Raw genomic sequence first — 21205 nt, 5'->3', positions numbered from 1 at the left:
AAGGTTAAACTGCCAATAGATTTTTTTCTGAGAAATGTGTGAGCTGGTGGATAAAAACATTGTGTCAAAACTTGCCTTTTGAGACTCTGAGGGACACAGTTATTCTGCCTTCACATCCAACTTATTTCCTCCTTGCAGTTTTTTTTTTTCTCTCTGTCTCTCTGACAAACACCAATCACAGTGAAAGATTTTGAGCTCACTTTGCATTGATCGTTTTTTTTTTTTTTTCTTGTGCAAGGCAGGCTTCACTAGTTGTCACCATCACTCCATCCGCTTGTCCACTGCTGTTCATAGGAGGTGTGTTTGTCCAAGTGGACGTGGGAGACACTGTGGATTTATCTGATCTTACAAGCCATCAGGTTGAGCAGAGCTTTGCTAAACATGACCTGAAGTGTGCCGGCCCCCGAGCAAACGCTGCTGTCACCTTGGCCAACCCGAGCTGTCATCTCTTAGAATGGCCCATGAGAGCTGACAGCTGTGGCGTTCCCAAAACAAATCACTGCTGCGTTTGGTAACACTCCGCGTCCCCACGATTTAGCCCTCACCGAGACAAGAGCAGGAGCGGCGGCTGCTAATGTTCTGGCTAATGTACTGCCTGCACGTGTAGGTCTTCTTCTTCTTCCTCTCTTCTCTCTCATGTTTCAGTTAGTGTGTGTGTGTGTGTGTCTCTGTGTGTGTGTGTGTGTGTCTCTGTGTGTGTGTGTGTGTGTGTGTGTGTGTGTGTGTGCGTGCGTGCACGTACATGTTTGTATTTGCAAGGACTTATGTGGTTTCTCTTTGTTTTCCCACCACCTTCTTCCCTGGTTCAACATGGCGATGTTCATCTTCCTTTGTCTCCTTCTTCACGTCCCTCACTATGGCCTTTTCCTGCAGCTCTTCCCCAGTGTTTGAGCTCACAGCGCATCTTATGTGTCACCTAACTTGTACACAACAGGAAAAACACAGGTTATAATGTTTCATCTACATTTGAAAGAAAAGAAAAAGTCTAAGATCGTTATTTGTGTGCTCAAAAGTAGTAGCCTACGTAAACTTAATGAGCTAAGAGATTGTAAACATTCAAGTCGTGAGCTTTTTTTTTATGACTTTTAATTTGCAAGTGTAACAATAAAATATGACAGTTCTTCCTGTCATACCACCATGAAAGTTGGATCTTCATTCCCTGACAGTCAAACTGCACCACAAATTGTCATTAAGGGTCTTTTCTTTGTAGTTTAAAAAAAAAAACCTTTGTGTTCGCAACCTTGACTGAACCGTGCAAGATCACAAACACTGAGGTGAAGGTTCAAGAGTGGATTTCTGTCTTAACTAGACAGCTGATTGAATATTCATAGTCAAAGCAAGATTAAAAAAAATTAAATAAATAAAACAGATAGTAACTGAGGCTGTGTTTATTGATAAATATAATGGTAAAGTAGTCTGTGCTAAATGAGTGCGTTTTCTCCCTCAAAACTGTTTTGTGAAAGTGTTACACTTTTTAACTGACATTTTTAATGAGCTTACACATGCTCTCTCTCTCTCTCTCTCTCTCTCTCTCTCTCTCACTCACACACACACACACACACACACACACATAAATGAACCTGTCAGACACGGTTTAAACACAGAGAATTTTGACTATTTGTTACTGGGCTGTTTTTAGACATCAAACTACAGCAGTTGAGATGTGGTTTCTATTGATGTCAGTTTTTTTTTTATGTCACAGTCATTACTGATATATCCTTACCCTGGCTCATCTTTAAAGGAGTGGTTCAGTTAAATTCACTTTTTTTTCTCCCCGTTACATTAAAATTAAATAAGGTTTGCAAAATGGATTAGATTATATTGCTACTATATATATGTCTGTTTCTTCACATTGCAGCAACCAGATGTCCATAATGTACATTGAAATGGTACACTTAAAATATTTAGATACAATTCACAGATTTAGTTGATTGATTGCGTGTCTTCTTGCATTTTCCAGCAGATGTTTGGAGGAGAGGCTTTTGTTCAGCTACACAGATGAACAACAGGAAGGAGGACATGGAGATCTCGTCTCACTACCGTCAGCTCCTCAGAGAGCTCAATGAGCAGAGGCAGCATGGCATCCTTTGTGATGCCTGTGTCATTGTGGACGGGAAGATTTTCAAGGCCCATAAGAATGTCCTCCTGGGATCCTCGCGCTACTTCAAGACTCTTTACTGCCAGGTAAGGCCCCCCCCCCTGCAGTGAAAGACAGTTAAGAGATGGTCTTTTTTGAGTTGATGATGCAGTGCCAGAAGTTGTGTTTCAAAAAGATTTACTCCTGTTTATCATGAGGTAAATAAACAAAAAAACACTCCTTCTCATGACCCTCCAGGTTAAAAAGGGGGCAGAGCCTCACCACCAGACTACTGTCACTCATCTGGACATTGTCACAGCAACAGGCTTCAAAGCCATCCTGGACTTCATGTACTCGGCGCACCTTGCTCTCACCAGTAAGAATGTGATTGAGGTCATGTCAGCCGCCAGCTACCTGCAGATGACAGATATTGTTCAGGCTTGCCACAGCTTCATCAAGGCTGCACTAGACATCAGCATCCGCTCAGAGATGGCTGACGAACTGGCCGACTTTGAAATGGGCGCTGTGGCTGCTGCTGGCCTAGGTGGAGGTGGGGGAGGTGGAGGAGGAGTGGGTCTACCAGGGGCAGGGGGTGTTGCAGGTGCTGGTTTAGGAGGTGGAGGGGCGATAGTGGGCATGGCGTCTGAAGCTCTGGCTTCCATCATGTCTGGTCGCAGCACCTCCCCTTGGCTGGCTCGCCGCACCAGCCCGGCCAACTCTTCTGGGGACTCAGCCATTGCCAGCTGCCATGAGGGAGGCAGCACGTATGGGAAGGAGGACCAAGAACCACCTAAGAGCCATGAGAGCCAGGAAGAAGCCTGCCACGACTCCCAGCCCGCATGGCCTCACGACTATCGACCAGGCATCACCGTCAAAGAGGAACAGGTATCCCCTGCCTCCTCCTCTCATCCCCGGGACACTTCCAGGGGGGCAGCCCAAAGCCAGGTGGAGCAAGGGACTGGGGGTGCTGGTGGAGGAGGTGGAGAAGGGCCCTGGCAACCCCTGTCAGGGTCAGGGAGGAGGAAGAACAGGAAGAACAAGGACACAGTCAGACATATTACCCAGCAGGCTGAGAGGAACTGGGACCGTGAGCGGGACAGAGAAAGAGAAAGAGACAGTAGGCCTGGATCTCCTCTGCCCTCCATGCTGGCTGTAGCTGGATGGAACTACAATGGGCAGGATATCCCAGGTAGGACTGACAAATTTAGACTACTTTCTGCTATTTGTGGAGAGAGCAAATGCAGTAAGAGTGAAAGCAGTCAATGTGGTTTCAGGTCAAGAATGTGGTCTTTAGATTATCAGGTTAATGAAACAACAGCAGATGGAATTAAATTGGACAGGCTTTCAAAACTGGTAGGATGGATGGAGGCCAAAGGAAGCCCTTTGTGGTGCTGATTTGATGACTTTGAGGCTTTAGGGTGTCCTGGAGTTGCTAGAGTTTTGTAATGCTGGTCCCTACTTAGTTAGTTATCCAGTCATGTAATTAGTGATTACTGGTGAGATAATAAGATCAGGTTAGATAATTGGGTGAGAGTGTCACCTAACACCTAACTGTAGCAAAATCTAATTTATCTTTTAAAAGCCATCTTCTAACCAACACAGCAGTGAATGTGTTGAAGCAATTAAATTGCTTTGTTGACTTCATGTGCATTAGAGTCTGCACGACACTTTACAATACAGTGCATTAGTGCCTAATACTTTAAATCTTGCATGTGTATTTCAATGCATGTGAGCCATCCACAGTTTACTAGTATAAAATGACCTCTTTTCCTCCTCCGGGGTTGAGATTAGCGAGCTTATACACTAACGTGTTAGGCCTAAGATGATTATCTCAAATCTTGGAGGTGTGAGGTGAAGCCTGGGTAAATGCAGATGGATAATAAAATCCTCTCCTTACTGCAGTTTATGTAAGCCACACTCCCACATAAACAAGTAAATGCATATGCAAACACACTCATGAACACATATTTATTTTGAGAAAGCCTCACTTGATCCCCGGCCTTGTGAATTGTTTAGTGAATTCCTTTAGACTAAAACTTATACATGAAAAACTTACCTGTGTGTGTGTTCACTCACCTCTGTATGCGTGTGAGCGTGTGTGTGTGTGTGTCTATGGTGTGCTGTGGAGCCCAAGGCGTCGATAGGTAGATCATTAAAAGTAAGGGAAGCTAATCCTGGGCGCATTAAGGGAGTTGGCTGTGAAATGGGCACACGCGTCGCGCAGCGAAAGAAAACAGGATAATTGAATTGACCTGGGTCACTGCACGGATTACCAGCGCGTCCTCGCCATCCCAAGCTCCTCCCCTCTCTCTCGGGTTTAGGGAAGGACCTTCTGGAAAGGGCGAGGGGAGGGAAAAGGAAGAGAGAGTGGCAGATGAGAGGGGTAATGAGAAGAAAAACAGAGACAAAAAGAAACACAGATTGGAGAGTGCATCATTATGGGCTTATGAGGGTGAGCCTGTGTAACTCAGTGTCCTAAGCAAGGTTATTGTAGTTACTAAAGTTAAAACTAAGAGTGGGCACAAAAATACATTTTCACTAACTGAAAAGAAGAAAAAGAGGTCTAAGTTAAAGAATATTTTGTACTTAAAAAAGTCACTAAAATAAAATTTAAATTTACATGAAGCCTCTTTTGTTGTAGCCTTTGTGAATTTGGTCAATTTGGTCAAATCAAAAGCACGAGGAGGCATTTGTGCCTTTGTGTATTGAGAGTGAGAGTTGTTCTGAATTTCTTTAATCATGCCCCCATATTGAAAACAACCTTTAAAACTAATTAAATTCACTTTGCAAAGTGACTGAATCTAAACGAAATTAAAAACAAAAAAGTAAACTGATTAAATTAATAAAAATGTCCCAAGTCCTAATTTTGTGGTTGTAGTACAGCGCCAGAAGCACTCACCAGGTAAATGTCTCTATTAAGTCCCTTGGCCATATCCATGGTTCTGTGCTGTGGTAGAAAGTAGAGTTTAAGTCTGCCTGTGGTGAAGCAGCCATTAATGAGAGAGGTGTAGTCTCACCTAAAGGTTAGAGGAAGTCTAGTGTTGCTGCTGGTGTAGACTCACTTGGTGCTCGCCAAAAGGCAGCCATTTATCCTCGCTTTCACCTGGGTTTTGGGGACCGGGCTCAGCATGGTGAAGAATGGAAGGATTGGGTCTCCTTCAGTGCCATTTAGCAGTAAAACATCATGTTACCAGTGGGCTTATTTGATATTTAACAGTGGCAGTTTATATCAGGATGTGTGACACCGTATTGTGTGTTGAGTCAGTTTGCAGTGGGTGGTGTCTGTGTGCTCAGTAAAAGTTTAGGGGATTGTTGAATAGGTTTAATGGCCTGTTATTAGTCAGGGAGCCTGTACGGGGAGTGGTGAAATGTTTTGGTTGTGGGAGTGCTCCTCTTCTGGTAATGTGCAATGTCCACAGGTTTGTTTGTTTGAGCAAGTCAAGGGTAAAAATATACAGGATGTCTCTGAGCTTGTGAGAGATAGTGTTCTTAAGTCCTAAGTCCCTTTAAGAAGAGGATTTTGTCACCTGTGGCCAAAGATTACAATCAGGAGTAAAGGCGTATGCAAAGGCTGAAGAATTAGAAAGTGATGCATGAGTTTGTTTCAAGTTTCCAATTATAATATCACGCAGCGTTACAACGATGGCAGGAGTTATGTCCATTTTATGGCAGATTCTTTGCTGATACTTGCCAAATAAAGTGCTCATAATGATGAAATACTAAAAGCTCTAGCTGACGCATAAATAATATTAATTAAATCACGAAAACAAACAATCCCCAAACATAAAGCATGTACATAAACAGCCTATTGCTGTGTACTACTAGCTCTACAAATAGAAAGCCCACACTGCATTACTTTGATCATATGACCATGGCAGGTCTGCTGCTGTATTGTTTAGACAATAAAGTCATTCATTCTTTACTTCATTAGTTTTACTGGTGTGTGGGATTGAACGCAGTTTATCCTGCTGCCAATTATATAAATCAGAGAGCATTTAATGTTTGCCTGATAAATGATTTACAATTTGTCAAGTAGTTGTCTAAGTTTCTGTTGACAGAATCAGACTTACAGCAGACTTTTTTTTTTTGTTGTTGTTGTAGGGAGAAAATGTATACTTGACAGTTATGCATAATAACGATGATGATTAATTACATTCAATCTCACCGTAAGCCAAGACACTGCAGGAGCTAAATCAGTCACATTGAAATATAAATGCAGACGTAATAAATGTTACTAATCACGCCTGTGTATGGCATGATTAGGAACAACAGTTTAGAGTTAGTTAGTTGTACTGTTAAGTTTAGGGGGGGTGTGGTGATGCTGTTGTTTCATGAAGTCCAGTTGTTGCTTGCCATAAAGAGTATCCAGGAGAAAGGGCACCTTCAGTCTTAGATCAGCTTAATTGCTTCATTCTTTATTGATGAGAAGTGCCTAGACTCTCTCTCTCTCTCTCTCTCTCTCTCTCATTCATCTGTAATCAGTGTCCATGCTTTGCTATTAGAAATGTTTATATGACGCACAACCATAAGGATTTGACTGGATTATTCCCTAATATAAGGATAATGTATAGCTGTGTAAAAGGCTCAGTGTATTAGCGTGCAGCATCTGTACGAAAATGCCATGTGCCTGTGTTGACATAAACAGCTGCGGGAATTAGGATTTGTTTTCTTTAGATCCCCTTCCGTTGCAAACATCTGCTATGTTCACTTGATGTCATTATTGAGGCCAGTAAGCACTCAGCTTCCTTCTCTCTCTCGAGCTAGCGCTTGATCTCCGCATTTCTTAGACTCACCTTGTCTGCTGCCACAAATGTTTGAAATCCTACATATGAAGCCAGAGAAGAAATCAGCCCTGCTTACATTTCACTGAACTGAACATGTGTATATTTCTGTTTTACACAATATTAGAGGTGACAATTTTTGAGGAAGAGTTTTAAATAGTCTGTACTTCTCTTGCCTGCATACGTCTCGAACCTTTGAATAATTATCTAAAATTATTTTTAGTTTGGCCCCCGCTGCTTCTTCCAGACCTGGATTAAAAAGCACCAGCAAATCAAAGACAGTGTTTTGAACATCAGGAGTCAAATTTTTTTAATCAGTTTAGTATATTCTTCTTCGGGGCCTCGTATCAGCCTCTCTTTGTGTAATCCATGTAGGGTTGCAATCAGTTAATCAATTTGATGAATGTGGCAGCTGTGGCTCAAGGAGCCAAAGTTGGTAGGTCACTAATCTTAGGTTGGTAGCTCAATCCCCTGCTCCTCCGGTCCGCATGTCGAAGTGGGCAAGAAACTCAACCCTAGCCCGGCCTGCCCTCAATGTGTCACTGTGTTAGTGAATGTGGCTTGTAGTGTAAAATCCTGTGAGTGGTCTAAAAGACTAGAAGACTGCAGTGGAAGCGCAGTTCATTTGACAAAACAAAATTAAATAGTGTTTTATTAACTAAGGAAGTGGGCTGTTTGAGTGGATAGGAGAAATATGTTTAACCTTCTTTATTGTAGAAAACAAGCAACTTAATGAAATGTAAGATTTTTTACACTACACAGAAATACATAGTATTTATAGATACCTCTAGACATCATGAAGAGTTCTAAATAACACTATATTGAACAGGCATCTGAATCTAAGTTGTAACTGCATATGTGTCATCTTGTCCACAAAGGCTTCATCTTTTGCCATTTGAAAATCTAAACATTATTGTGTGATTATGTGCTTATTTTATCTATTTTATTAAAGTAGTTGTCACTTCTTCAGCAAGTGGACATGCCATTTCAGAGGCAGACATCATCTTTTCTTTGGAAGCTGCCCCCTCAGACTGAGAAGAAGCCAGAGCTGCTGAAAACACGAGTTAACGATTGATTTTCTTTTTTTTTTTTCTTGCTGCCTTTATACTTGGGGCAAACACAAACTTGATCTTTATCCCACATAATAACAGCACTGGAAATACTTTTTTGTTTGTGTTTTTGCTGGTATTAAAACACACACACACACACAGACGCACGCACACACAGTGACCTTTAGTGGCAGCTTGGGGGATTTTGGCAATGGCCGGTGTGATATACACACTCACATACACACAGCTTAGAGCATCTGATTATGTAGACGTGAACAGTTCAATCACACGTGGGCTGTTCTTTCCATTTCCCTCTAGCTGTTGCACATTGATTACATCGAGAATCTTTTTTGAAATCCAACATCTTTATCTGACTCTCTTCTTCTCTGCTCTGTGGCCTCAGAGTTCCCCCTCCTTAACCACTAATACACATTCGTTCACACATATGCTCACAAAGGCAGACTAAAAAAGTGAAATAATTTTTCCATAGATGCTAGTCCTGTTTATTCACTCTTAAGCGTTGCAGCTTGTTCTGCATCTTTTGGCTTGTGTGAGTTCACGTCTTCATCCTCTTGTGCTCCGGAGCCTCCTGGACCCACTCGGGGGGCCCGCAGACAGGTGCTCTGAAAATTGCCCTCTACTTTGCACTTCCGCATAAACTTTCTCTCATTTTTTTTTTCTTTTTCTCTCCCTGCGCTCCTCTCCCCAAGTCTCGGCAGTCTAAAGGTGAACACTTGAAATAATGAATCGGATCCCCCTTTCGCCCCCTTCCTCTCTGTATTCCAGTTAAGACTCTCCCCATAGTATTTGCACTTCATTAAACTTGAAATAGGTTTAATATTTAAAACACCATGAACAGATTTCAACCCCCACACCCTTCGCACACCTCTCCACTTTTTCTCTCCCATCTCCTCGCTCTCGGTTTAATAATCTACTCTCATATTTCGTCCCTAATTCACTCCTCCTTCATTAAAAACCAAAATAGATTTAATATTTCAGACTGTGTGGACTTAATTTTTAACCCCTTTCTTCACGGCTTAGTGTTTGACACATGATGGGTTAGATAACTACATCATGTTGAGGCCTCTCCTGTATTTCCCCCATGCTCATTTTTCACTCATTCCATTTCACTTTTTCCTTATGCCTCCTGGTTCATCTTTCTCACTTTTTCCATAGTCATTCTATTATCAGCTCTGTCTCTCTCCACCTTTGTACTCCAGGCCTCTCTCTATGCCTCTTTCTATCTCCTCGACCCTGTGTTTGTTCTGCTTCTTTGTCCTCTGACTGCATAGCTGATTTTGGCCCTTTCCTCCCATCCTATTGACTTCTGTGGCCTGTTCACCCCACCTCCTTCAGTTTCCCCTACTCCCTCCATCCTCTCCTTCCCTCTTTTGTCCCTTGCTACCGCTCATACACAAACTCATTTGCCCCCTTATATGATTTTATTTTTTGTTCGCTCTCTGGGGAGATGTGACAGAATACTGTAATACCCCCCCCTTTTGCTCTTTGCATCTACTTTTCAGCCCCCACTAAATTTAAAAATAAAAAAAGTTCCATTATCACTGTGGTAACCAATCATTTCTCACCACCCACCAGCCGTCTTTGTCATATGACCTCACATCCTGCTGGACATTATGGGCAGTCCACCAGCTAAAAGCCCCTTTTCCTACTCCACCACGGCATCGCACCGCGCCACGCTACACCACACACACACACACACACGTTCACACAATTTTTCACACTCTTGCTGTCTGTCTTTTTCTCTCACAGCACTCTCTCTCTCTGAGTTCTCAATACTGACACCTGCTCTATTTATACTTCTCTGGCTTTAAAAGAACCATTTTGGACAGGAAACTGCCCCCTTCCCACTCCTGACCATGGCTTTTTTCCAAAACGTCAGTACCCCCCCACCTCTCTACCTCCTGCCCCTGGAACAATCCAGAGAAGGATTGCTGGGTGGAGAAGAAGAGGAAGGGAAGGATAGCGTGTATGTGTGTTGTTCGCGGAGGGGGGGTTAAAGATTAGCCATCCCACCTTGAGTGCACTTGGGTCAGGCCAGTGTGCTTTAGTCAACCACAGCCCACACACACACATAGTGCACTCTCACCCACTATGTAAACACATACATGCAACACCTGGAAATGTTCTCTAAAATGTATCCCGATATCTCATTTCAAAATTTGGCCAAAAACACCACACACATCATGCTCACATCTTGGCATTGATCACACAGGTCTCAGAATTAAACTACCCAGAATGCATCCTGACAGGATGTCCTGTTGGCACGATGCAGGGGTGGGTGGGTCAGGAGGTTTCTGTGGTTAAACATTCATAGCAGTACCCCCACAGTTAAAACATGGCTCCGGCACATCCACACGCACTCTTCGAACTACACTGCAAGATATTTTAATGCTTGTGGTTGCAGATCAAAAATACACATTTGTAAAGTCAGACATGACAACAGTTATCAGTTATTCTAATGCTTATGTTCACCTTTAAAAAAAAAAAAAAAGTGATTTGTCTGTCCTTTCTTGTTTACTTTCTGAACCATATTTTTCCTTTCATATCAAAGACAGAATACAGCATGATTTCAGCTTGTTTTACTCTAATTGTTTGGTGTCTAAAAAAATCAATAATACCAAGATCTGGGTCAAACCAGAATTTTTAAACAGTATTTGCCTTGCCAACACACTTTAATTTAACCATTCTATTTTGGCTTACCTAATACTTACCTTACCTCATTTTAAGTACTCTGTGTGTGTGTGTGTGTGTGAGAGAGAGAGTGTGACAGAAAAAGAAGGGAAAAAAGTCACGATATTGAAAGGGCAGCGTTAAAAGAAAGTTACTACTAATGGATTTTGACTTTCTTGTTTATGTTCGATAAGAAGTAGGCAGTACAGACGGTGGAAAGGTGTACATTATTTAAATGTGAGCTCCATGTATTTATTATTTATTATGTATTGGCAAATTGGCACAATACAATGGTTTATTAGCAGTTAGCAATTGCAGTTTGCAGTGCACGCATGGATATCTGTGGTGCAGATTTAAGTGCATTTTGGCCCAGAGATTTCTAAGCAGATTTAAGGGCATTTGTTTTTGATGGATCATCAATAATAATGATAGAAAGAGTAAGGAAGAATAAGTTGCTCTGAATTTAAAATATCTGCATCGTGTCCGGATATGCGGGGCTGACTGAATCAAGTTTGACACAAGTCAGAGCAATCATCAAGCAGTTATAGTTAAACTGTCATACTGTATGTTTGGTGCATGTGACGTCTTTCTGCACATCTTTCAGGATTCTCCAAGGTGTTGCAAAATAACTCTGACAGGGTCACAGCTATAATTAAATTTGGGAACTTCTGATCTTAATTTGTCACAAAAGGAACTTATTTACTGTAAATTCATTCTCCTCATACTGCAAAGTAGTTTCCACACATGAAATTCTCCATTTGAATAAGTTGAGGGTGCTGCCTGAGCAGAGCGTGCAGGAGGCAGGGTGCAGGACAAAACTGCTTAAGAAACATGACAAACTTTGAATGCCTGGCAACTTATTGGCTATCTGAGTCCTTGAAAAACATCTTGTATTTTAATTAAACATGTATAAAAACAAAAGCAATAAATAATGAGTGAGGCCTCTTGCCTTTCCTCTTTGATGGGGGTGGGGGTGTCCATAACAAAGCTCCTCTTTTAGAGATATGAGATGTGTTGTGACTCAGGATGCCTCTCTCCTCCAGTGATCTGATATTCAATAATGGTCCCTGCAGCCGTGAGCATGCTTGCTATCTGTGACATTGTACCCAAAAATTAGTTAAAGAGTTAGATGAGCGCAAGCAGATGGCATATTGATAATGAAGTGCGTTAGAGGAAGAGGGGCAAACACTTACACTGACTGACTGACATGAAAAATCAAGAGCTGTAACTTTAGGAAAGATTTAAGCTTAAAATAAAGTAGTTTACAGTAAGTTCATGTAGTTGAAATTGTGCTCTCCTTCTCTCTCATTCTCAGTCAATGTGAAGTTCCTCTTTCCCAGTCTGTTTATTTTAGAAAGGTGGCTTTGTTCTATTTACTGTACCCACTCCCTCAGCAGCCTCTATCCCCGTCCGACCAGTTAGAAAAGGGGAGTGATGGGGGGGGGGCATGATGTTTGGACAAACGGACAACCCGAACAGGATATAGAGGTCTACAGCCTGTGGGTGTGTCGGTTTGGCAACTCGCACACAAACACACACACACACACACACACACACACACACACACACACACACACACACACACACACACACACACACACGCGCGCACACACACACACACACACATATACACACAGTCGTGGGAGTGTTCCCGCTGGAGGGCAAAGTCTCCCTTCCTCTTACACATTCATTCTCTCTTTTTACCTCCTTCCCTTCATTCCCCCTTTCCGCTGTCACACCCCTCTACACCTCCTTCCTTTAGACCTTTCTTTCTCCTTCATCCCTCATTCCTTCTCTTGTGACACCCCCCCACCCCACCCCTCTGCCTTTCTTTCAAAAAAAAAGAAAAAAGAAAGTGTTAAAGATACAGAAGAGTTGGCCAACAGCAATGAGAAACTAGGAGGGAGAGGCCAAAATCACCACAGGGGACAATTATGGCTTGGGCTGTGTACGTGTGTGTGTTTGTGTGCGGTTCTTTTTGGGTTTGATAGTCACAGTGACGTTGTTGAAAACAGTCCTGGAAGCCACTATCTGTCCTTCGCAAGTATTCCTCCCCTCCTTCTCTCCTCTATCCCTCCTTCCCTCCGTCTGTTTGGACCTTTTTTACTGTCCTGTCAATTCATGCTGTCACTTCTGTTTTCATTCATCTCGTGCACTGCAGCTACAGCCACTTCTTGTGTACTGTGCATATGTGTGTGTGTGTGTGTGTGTCTGTTTCTGTGTGTCTGTGTGTGTGTGTGTGTGATTATGTGTGTGTGTGTGTGTGTGTGTGTGTGGTTTCAGATTGAGTACATGGGCTTCAAATAAAGGCAGAGCTGTGGGTTAGACTTCCTCCTCATCAGCAGGATCTGTGTCAGTTTGTTTGCTTGTGTAAAACCAGAATTTCCAGGTTAGGTTCCAAAAAGTAAAAAAAACCCAAAAAACTAGTGGACAGTCACATTTGTAATAATGCAAATAAGGTAAGGGTGGCTTTTGTAATAAGGCTTTGTAATAACTTCTTTATCTTGTAAAGCACCTTGAATGACTGTAGTGTTTGAAAGGTACTATATAAATACATTTTTCTTGCCTTACTGCAGTTACTATTTTGAAAACAGTTCTTCCCAGTTTTACATTCCATTATTCAATGGAATTCATGAAATCATCACAGTATGAGGGCTATTGGTTTAAATTAAAGTCAATGCGTCCTATTATTTCTCAAATTAGTACTACCACCATAAAAATACAGAATGTAGAATACATTAAACACACTAAAATTTAATTTAAAAAAAAAAATTGTCATTCAGTTGCAATAAATATAAAAAAGAGGGTATATTGTTATAGAAGAGCAGTAGCGTCTATAAACTGCCTGCTTTACTGTGATGTTGCTCTGTTTGTGGTTTGTCAGAGGTCACTAGTCTTTCCTTTCCTAAGCGGCTATATTCATATTTCTCTTATTAGAACAGCAGTTAGCCCAGAATTGACGTCAGGACTCCAGCTCTCTATATCCTCTGTGCTTTGCTGTCCCTTAACATACTTTGATAAAAAGAGGCCAAACTCTCCCTTTGTTCCCGTTGTCTTCCTCTCTTCCCCAACCCCTTTGCCCCAGATCACCTGCCTGCCCACACTGCTCATTGTTTCCACCTTCCTCTGACACTCACCTCGCAACTTTTTCTTCCTCGCTACCCTCATACTCCAGCAGCAGCATGCAAACAATAACTTCATCTGATCCATTTAATCTCCCCTCTGTCTCCTTCACCCCCCACCCCCACAACCCCAAAGCCAACCCTCTTTCTTATATGTCAGTACATGTGAATCTGAATTGGGTCATGGGCTTGTTTCAGGTGGGCACCAGCAATTGTAACCTTATCTTTTTTTTCCATTAAAATTAATTCCCCAGTTGAGCCTAAATCTAACCTAAAAAAGTCTAAGGGGCCCTGATCAATTCAGAGTGAATGAGAAATTATGCACTGGAACATGGTGGTAAATATATAAGTGTGTCTGTGTTTGAGAAGTGCACAGAGAGATAGAGAAAAGCATGTAAGTTTAATTGTGACCCTGTTTTTTTTTTTTAATCTTTTCCCCTCTGTGCGGTTAGGCTGTTTGGCCTTCCCGTAGTTTATCTAGCTTCAGTGACATCCAGCTTCAAGGTTTAGTTTTGTGTGTCTTTGTAGTGTGTGTTTGCGTGTTGGACAGGAAAGGAGAAAGGGAGCAATGGGGGTGAGAGGTAGATGTGATAGTGGAGGACACCCAGTCCCTTCTTCCCTCTCTCCCCCTCCATACCCTTCTGTTGAGCCCTTGATAAGTGGAGCCAAAGTCTGTGGGGGTTAGGGATTCCTGTCTAGCACAAATGCATGCATGCACAAAAACACACACACACACACACACACACTGGGATCCGCCCGCTCCACATTCCTGTGTCCGACTAAGGAAGCAGCCTAGCCGTCTTCCCCTCCACTCCTAAATTATCCCCTTCTTCTAAAATCACTACATACTTATCACACACACACACCTCTTTACCTCTCTATTCCATTCTGACTCATACATACCTCCTCTATCTCTCTCCATCCTTCCACTGAGCGTGGTGCAAAAAGCATGTCTAATCATCTCGCAGTGAGTGTAAAATGTTTTACTAGAGCAAGTGAAAAAGATCTGGCGGTACAGTGACATAATGCCACTTTTTTCAGTGCAGATACAAGCTCCCATTATGTCTTGCATCGTTCTTATGATTGTTTTTGATGGAAGCTGAAAAACACCAAAACCATTATAATTAACTAATTGTATGGCCAGATATTACATGTCCAGAGTAAAATTGACCTCTCACAGAATTTCAGATATTTCTGCTGCTTACCTATCACTCTGTTCCAGTGGGGATTCTCACCTCTCACCTTTTTTGCTTGAAATCTTCGGCTCTCAGCTTTTCCAGTTTTACCTCATCTCGTTTCATTCGTTTCATTCTTTTGTGTCCTTCCTCTTTTGCTGTCCAACTCTGTTTATATATTTTGCCCCTTTCTCTCCCCCCACCTCTGCCACCCCTCTCCGTTCCTCCCTCCCTTTCAAGGGTGGGTTACAGGGGTTAGGAGGAGGTCATGTGGTCTCACGCTGCCCTTTCCTCTAATGGCTTCTTAATGAGAAAGAGAGAGCGAGGGAGAAGCAGGGAGAGAAGCACTTTTGAGAAGTGGGGTGAGATATCAGCAGTTCTGCTTAGGGCACTGATTCTGTGTGTCCAGACGTGTGTGTGTGTGTGTGTGTGTGTGTGTGTGTGTGTGTGTGTGTGTGTGTGTGTGTGTGTGTGTGTGTGTCCATATGAGGCTGTGTGTACAACTGAATGTGTGTTTGTGCGTGCACGTAGCCTGCACTACTTGACCGACCCCTTGCTCCATTTGGAGGCCTTTCCTCGCTCTCTGTTCCTCTCTGGGGAAAGAGGAAATGACACGTTTGTAGCCTTGAATAAGCTCTGCGGCTCATCACACGCAGTGTCCACTGGGTCTGGCTCGGGGATGGGTGGGAGATGTTTTGGAGGTGAGGGAGGAGGGTGGTGGGGTGGGGTGGGGTGGGGGCTCTTTAATTTGCACAGCTTCTGCTGATTTGATCATAAGCAATTAATCTCAATGGCTCAGCTCGGGTGCAGTGGGGGAAGAGAAATGAACACAGTCCTCTTTATGCAGGCGTCCCTTGCTCTGGTTTTCCCTTCTGTCTGTGCAGAGTGGTTTTTACACTTCTTACCTCTTATATTTGTATCATAGATGGAACAAGCTATTGGGATTCTGCTGTGGTGGTTGTTTCTTTTGTCCCATGTGATTTCCTCTATAGAATAACCCTAGCAAGTTTTGGCTTTGCAGACAAATATTAGTACAAAATCCCCATTAAAAAAAAAAAAATCTTACTTTTGGCATGTTTGAAAAGCTTTTAATGAGTCCTAAATTTGGGAAACATATTAATCACTTATATGGATTAGCAAAATTTTGAGTCAAGTATAAAAATACAAGATGATATTTGGAAAGCCAAACTTGGAGTCGCACAGTTAGTGTATAATCAGCTCTATGTTGGCTGCAGCACCACAGCTTAGAGCTGCATTAGGAGAGGGCGTCTTATATTTTGGTGACATCTTCACAGGTTTTCAGACTACTGAGAGGCCCGTGGAGTAGTGTGAGGTTCAAGGTCCGGATCTGTCTTGACTGATCTTGAGATCCATCCAGCTTCTATCAGCTCAGGAGTGACACAGATCTCCACTGATCCACTAGCACTAAGCTTGCAGCTAGCGCAGGTGTATATGCTCATCTATATCTCATCTGTTGCGCTTCCTTCTCCTGTTTAACCCTTTGCTCTGTTCCTTCATTTTGACCGACATGTCTGTGTATGTGACAAACACTCATTCCCTTACTCTCCCTTTCTGTGCAGTCACTGTGCCAGCTTTCCATCTCCCTCTATCTCCCTCGCCCTTGCTTTTTCCTCTCCATGGCACCATACTCCTCCCATGCTGAGGCCAGAGCTCTCTGCCTTCATTGTTGGAGGCAGGTTGCCAAGGATACAAGCACAGAGGCACAGTCTTAATGTTATGAGATGGGAGAGATGAGCAGAGAGAGGGAAGAGGGGCAATAGCCTCTCTGGTCACTGGGCAGCACCACAGCAAGCTAATGCTCTCCAGAGAACATGTAACACCCTATGCTTCCCACTTTGTGAAGTGTCCCTGTGTGGATGGAGCACAGTGACACTGATTGGTTGTGGAGGAACTTTTGTTCTGGTCGCCCGCTCCCTGTTCACCTGTTGTGACTGTATTGTATGACTGCAGCGCATGCGTTGTGTTGTGTGTTTGTACATTTGTCAGGCAGCAACTTGGTGGGTGCATTTGAGCGACCTGTCCTTTTGGTGTAAAACATCCATCCCATCCATCCATTCACTTCCACTTATCCTGTTTAGGGTCGCGGGGGGGGGGGGGGGGGGGGGCTATCCCAGCTGCCATAGGGTGAGAGGCAGGGTACATATTTGACTCTATTTGACTACAATCATTTGCCGTCTGCTGTCACTTTTTTTTTTTTTTGCTTTCATGAACAGCACTGCACATAACCAAGTGCTCATTTTTAAGAAGGCTAGAAATATTAAATAAGAGTCTCTGTACACTTAGGTCCAGTACAAATGACTTATTAATGATTTTTCATTAATTAGGTGATATGAATTAATCCAATAATGGCTCCATGACTTTCATTTTCTAAAAATGAAATGAAATAATCATATTTTTTACTTGAAAATCTGGTAAGTTCACCATATATTTAAACAGATGCAGTCGGTAGGTGATGGTCTCTGAAACTGCCATCACACACACCATGCAGCTATGCTGTGAGCTGGTGGAAAGGACAATAACAGTGAGACATTTTTAAGAAGATGTTATATAAAAGCGCAAAATCTTGAACATTTTTCCTCACCACTGTTTTTTTTTTTATGAACTCTCTTGAAAACGTGCGTTAATATGCCATTTATCTCATTTATAGTTACACAATCTGCTCCAGGATGTCCAGCTGGAAAGATTTTGACATTTGCCAACTTTGTTATACTTGTCTTAAATTTATTTCCACGGAGCAGTAAAAAGGTTAAGCCGGCTGGATAGTTAGACTTGAGTTTTTCTGTTGGTCAGTCTGAGTTGAAGATTGTGTTAACCCGGACACACAGTAACCCACAGGCTACAGCATCCCCACCCAGAGTGTTTGTCATTTTCCACCTCCACTTTCCATTATCCCTCCTCTCAATATCTATCTGTCCCAACTCACCCTTCAAGTACAACCCAGGACTGGGCTGGACAGGGGCATTTGAGCTTGGTCCTCTCCCATGTATAAATCCAAGACATAACCTCTCTCTCTCTTTCTCAATCTCTCGCTCTCTCTCTCTCTCTCTCTCTCTCTCTTTTTGCTCTTAGCACAAAGCCCTGCGTGTCTGCCTTCCTTCCCCACCCAGCATTCTTTCCCCATACAGACTTCTCCCCCGCTCCCTTTCGTTCTCTCTCTGTCGACTTCCCTCCTGCCCGCCAACTCGCTCAGCCTCACCCTACCTTTCATTAGCCCACTCTTTATCTCACACACTTACTCGGATCGCTCTCTCTTTCCCTCCACGCTCCTATCTCTCCAGCTTTTACACTCCCCGCTCTCTTTTTTTTCTACCCCCTCAGTTGCTTTGGCTTTTTTGTTTCTGATATATCTTCATTTATTTCTCTCTCCCTCTCTTTCCCTGCTGACCCTATTATTTTTATATTCCCTCTTTCTCTCTCTCTCTCCCTGCCATCACTCCCCCTCTCTCCCTCTCTCTACCTCCCTCCCACTCCTCTCAGTCCCTCTAAGCTGCATTAACTCCCCAGATTACCTTGAGCCCTGCAATCCTCCATCCCCCACGCACTCACCCGCTCTTCTTTCCCTCCCTTCCTTCAGTCATTCACTTGCTCACTCAGACTGTGTCCACAACAAGGCAGCTAATTTTGACAGTGTGGATAAACAGCTGCTTTGTGTCATTTTGTAAAGATCTCTGCCCATGCTGAAACACTTAGAAAAATAGATCTCTTGTCCACTGGCTTCAGCAAAACTGTGGTTCACTGCCAACATCTGTTAAAAAGAGGGACGTACATAGCTATCTTAAAGGTAGAATTAAAAAAAAAAAAAGTTATATTTTTCTCTTTGTACTGTCAGAAAATTAAGCAAATATAAAAAAGCACACTGATCACAGACCATTAAAGCTGAATCAGAGTTGAACAGGTGAATGCCAAGTTGTGCCTTCTCTACACATAGAAGTCCATCAAGCTACTAGTTTTATAAAAGTAAATTAACAATAAAGGCTAATGAAAATGCTTGTGAACTCAGCCTTTTAGAATGATGAATGAAATGAAACACCACAGAGAGGGTTCAAATCAACAGAAAATTGCCTTTTGAGCTTTACTGCCTTACAACCTTCGACCAGATTTATATGATTATTTTCCAAAAGATTTATTCGGTCACAGCCAGTGTAGTCAAAAGAAAGTTGTTATTTCCATCTGTATTAATTTATATTTAACAATAGGGCTGTTTTCATATGCATATGCGGAAAGCATGAGGCAGGGAGAGTAGCAGCAAGAACCCAGCATAGAACACACAATGGTTATGGCATTAAGTCAGAAACAAGTTAAAAAGAGGACCTGGAGTGGGGGGTGGGTTGCAAAGCAGCAACAAAAGCAAACCTAAATAGCGTGGACCAAATGAGATTTCCTAATTGGATGTGTAGAAGAGTATCAGCTGAGCCATCAGCCCATATCAGCTGACGGTGACATCCTCCCACAGTTGGTACTGCGTCTGTGCTTTACTGAACTAACACTAGTTTCTACCTGTATGTCTTTAGAAATCGCTGATGCTAGTGGATCGCATACTTGCCTGTATGCTTGTATTGGTGGATGAAAGTCCTGTGCACGCCAGCATTTAAAAGGGCAGAAAAAGGGACATCAGTTTATTACAAAAAAAATTGTTGCTCATATGCTGTGTGCTGACATTTTTTTATTTGAACTCCTCCGTTGGAATGCAAATTGGTCCACAAAAGATCAGACAGGTGCGAGACAGAAGTTAAAGGTGCAAATATATTTAGTCTATGTTTAAAGAAACTGCATGACATTACGAGACTGTCTTCCCACCTAAAAATGACAGAAAAGGTCATCTGTTCCAATTTAAAGTAAAGCATGTGACTAAGCAGATATAAAATGCATGCTTGGGTCATCACCTGTGTACGTGGTAAAACTTGGCACTTAAGAAACCGAGAATGAAGCTCTGCAGTGTGTGTTTGGGACTGGAAAAGTTTGGGATCTTTTCCTAGCAGAAATTGCATTGTTTGCACTATCGAAAATCAAACACTGAGTGAAAGTGACACTTAAAAGCGGACCTGGCTGAAAGTCATTTGTGTTTGTGCCAGTGCCACAACTGCATTCTTAGACAAACTTTGTCTGTATGGGAGGCTTCAGAAGGTATGGGCTGAAGCCTCCAATGCAGACACTAACAAACAACCAATCTGAATATTTAGTCTGAGAACTTCTTGGAACTCACAGCACTGATCCATTAAGGATCAAGCAAATCCAACTGTTCTCATTTGGACAGCTTATTCTTCTTAAGTCACTCGCTGTTGAATGATGTGATCTACAGTGCTCAACTCAGTGATATTTATATAACACGTAAACCACAGAAAGGAAACAATAAGAGAAAATAAGAAGAAAAGAGGCTGGCCTGGCTGACATGTTAGCTGTTAGCTTGACACCTGCGGTAGGTGGGCCTACAGATGTGTCAACGAATTTTGCCGCACTGCTTTGAAGTGTGGCCACCATTTTAAAAAGGGATAAATCCTACCTAGAAATACACAGATATCCTCCTTGTGAATGCAGCTGTGGTGGGAAAACAGTTGAGGAGGTTAACAGTGGCCAGATACAGCACTGTAGTGAGATTACGTTAGATTGCATCCTGATTAATTCTGCCCACATGCTTGCATCTTGCAGTTGTTTAGCGTTGCCGTCTTCATGTAGATACGGGCAAAAGCGCAGAGAAAGGGAAGCATTTTCAAATTTAGCTGGCTTTCAGTAGCCTACTCTCACACTCGCTCGTTCGCCCCCACCGTCACCACCCAACCCTCCCTCCGAGAGCCTCTGTAACCTCCCCCTCACCTCTCCTCGCTTCCCCTTCACTCACCCACCCACCCACGCTCCATCACCCCACCATCCACCTCTCACCCCACCACTCTTGCAATCGTTGTGCTCCTCTTCTCTTCTCTCCTCTCCTCCCCTCCACCCACACTCTCTCTTTTTCCTCCGAGCCCCCAGCAGTACCACCATCACTACCAGCACCATCATCTCTCTCTCTCTTCCCTGTCCTTTACCACTTTCTTCCCTCTGTCCCTCCCTCCTCTAAAGCCTTCAGGCACTGCTTGATTTATGCTTGCCCTCCCTATCCACCACCCCACCACCACCACCCACCCACCCATCCCTATCTCTCTTGGAGGTTGTGGCCCGGCTAGTCCCTAAAAACAACAGAGAAAGAAAGCAAGAGAGAGAGAGAGCGCGCGCGAGAGAGAGAGGATAACAACCTCTTTTACTTTCCATCCTCCCTCCTTTTTAACCCAGCATTTTTTTCATTCTCCTCTCC

At 43.0% G+C, this 21205-nt stretch overlaps 1 protein-coding gene across 3 annotated transcripts in view; it reads left to right on the top strand.

The window, feature by feature from the left end:
• The window catches only part of zbtb46 (zinc finger and BTB domain containing 46), a 59511-nt gene that overhangs the window by 21126 nt on the left and 17180 nt on the right, over positions 1-21205 (top strand). For 2 of the 3 annotated variants that reach the window (XM_030732958.1, XM_030732956.1), the window contains exons 2-3: positions 1961-2184; positions 2336-3266. In XM_030732958.1, the coding sequence (XP_030588818.1) occupies positions 1999-2184; positions 2336-3266 (1117 nt within the window). In that variant the 5' untranslated portion in view covers positions 1961-1998. The remainder of the gene's footprint in view (positions 1-1960; positions 2185-2335; positions 3267-21205) is intronic. The other variant, XM_030732957.1, reaches the window with a different exon arrangement.

The sequence above is a fragment of the Archocentrus centrarchus genome, chromosome 7 (assembly GCF_007364275.1).
Source record: "Archocentrus centrarchus isolate MPI-CPG fArcCen1 chromosome 7, fArcCen1, whole genome shotgun sequence".
Taxonomy (NCBI): Eukaryota; Metazoa; Chordata; class Actinopteri; order Cichliformes; family Cichlidae; genus Archocentrus; species Archocentrus centrarchus.
Note: the sequence above shows the minus strand (reverse complement) of the source record. Positions and strands in the feature narration are given on the sequence as shown.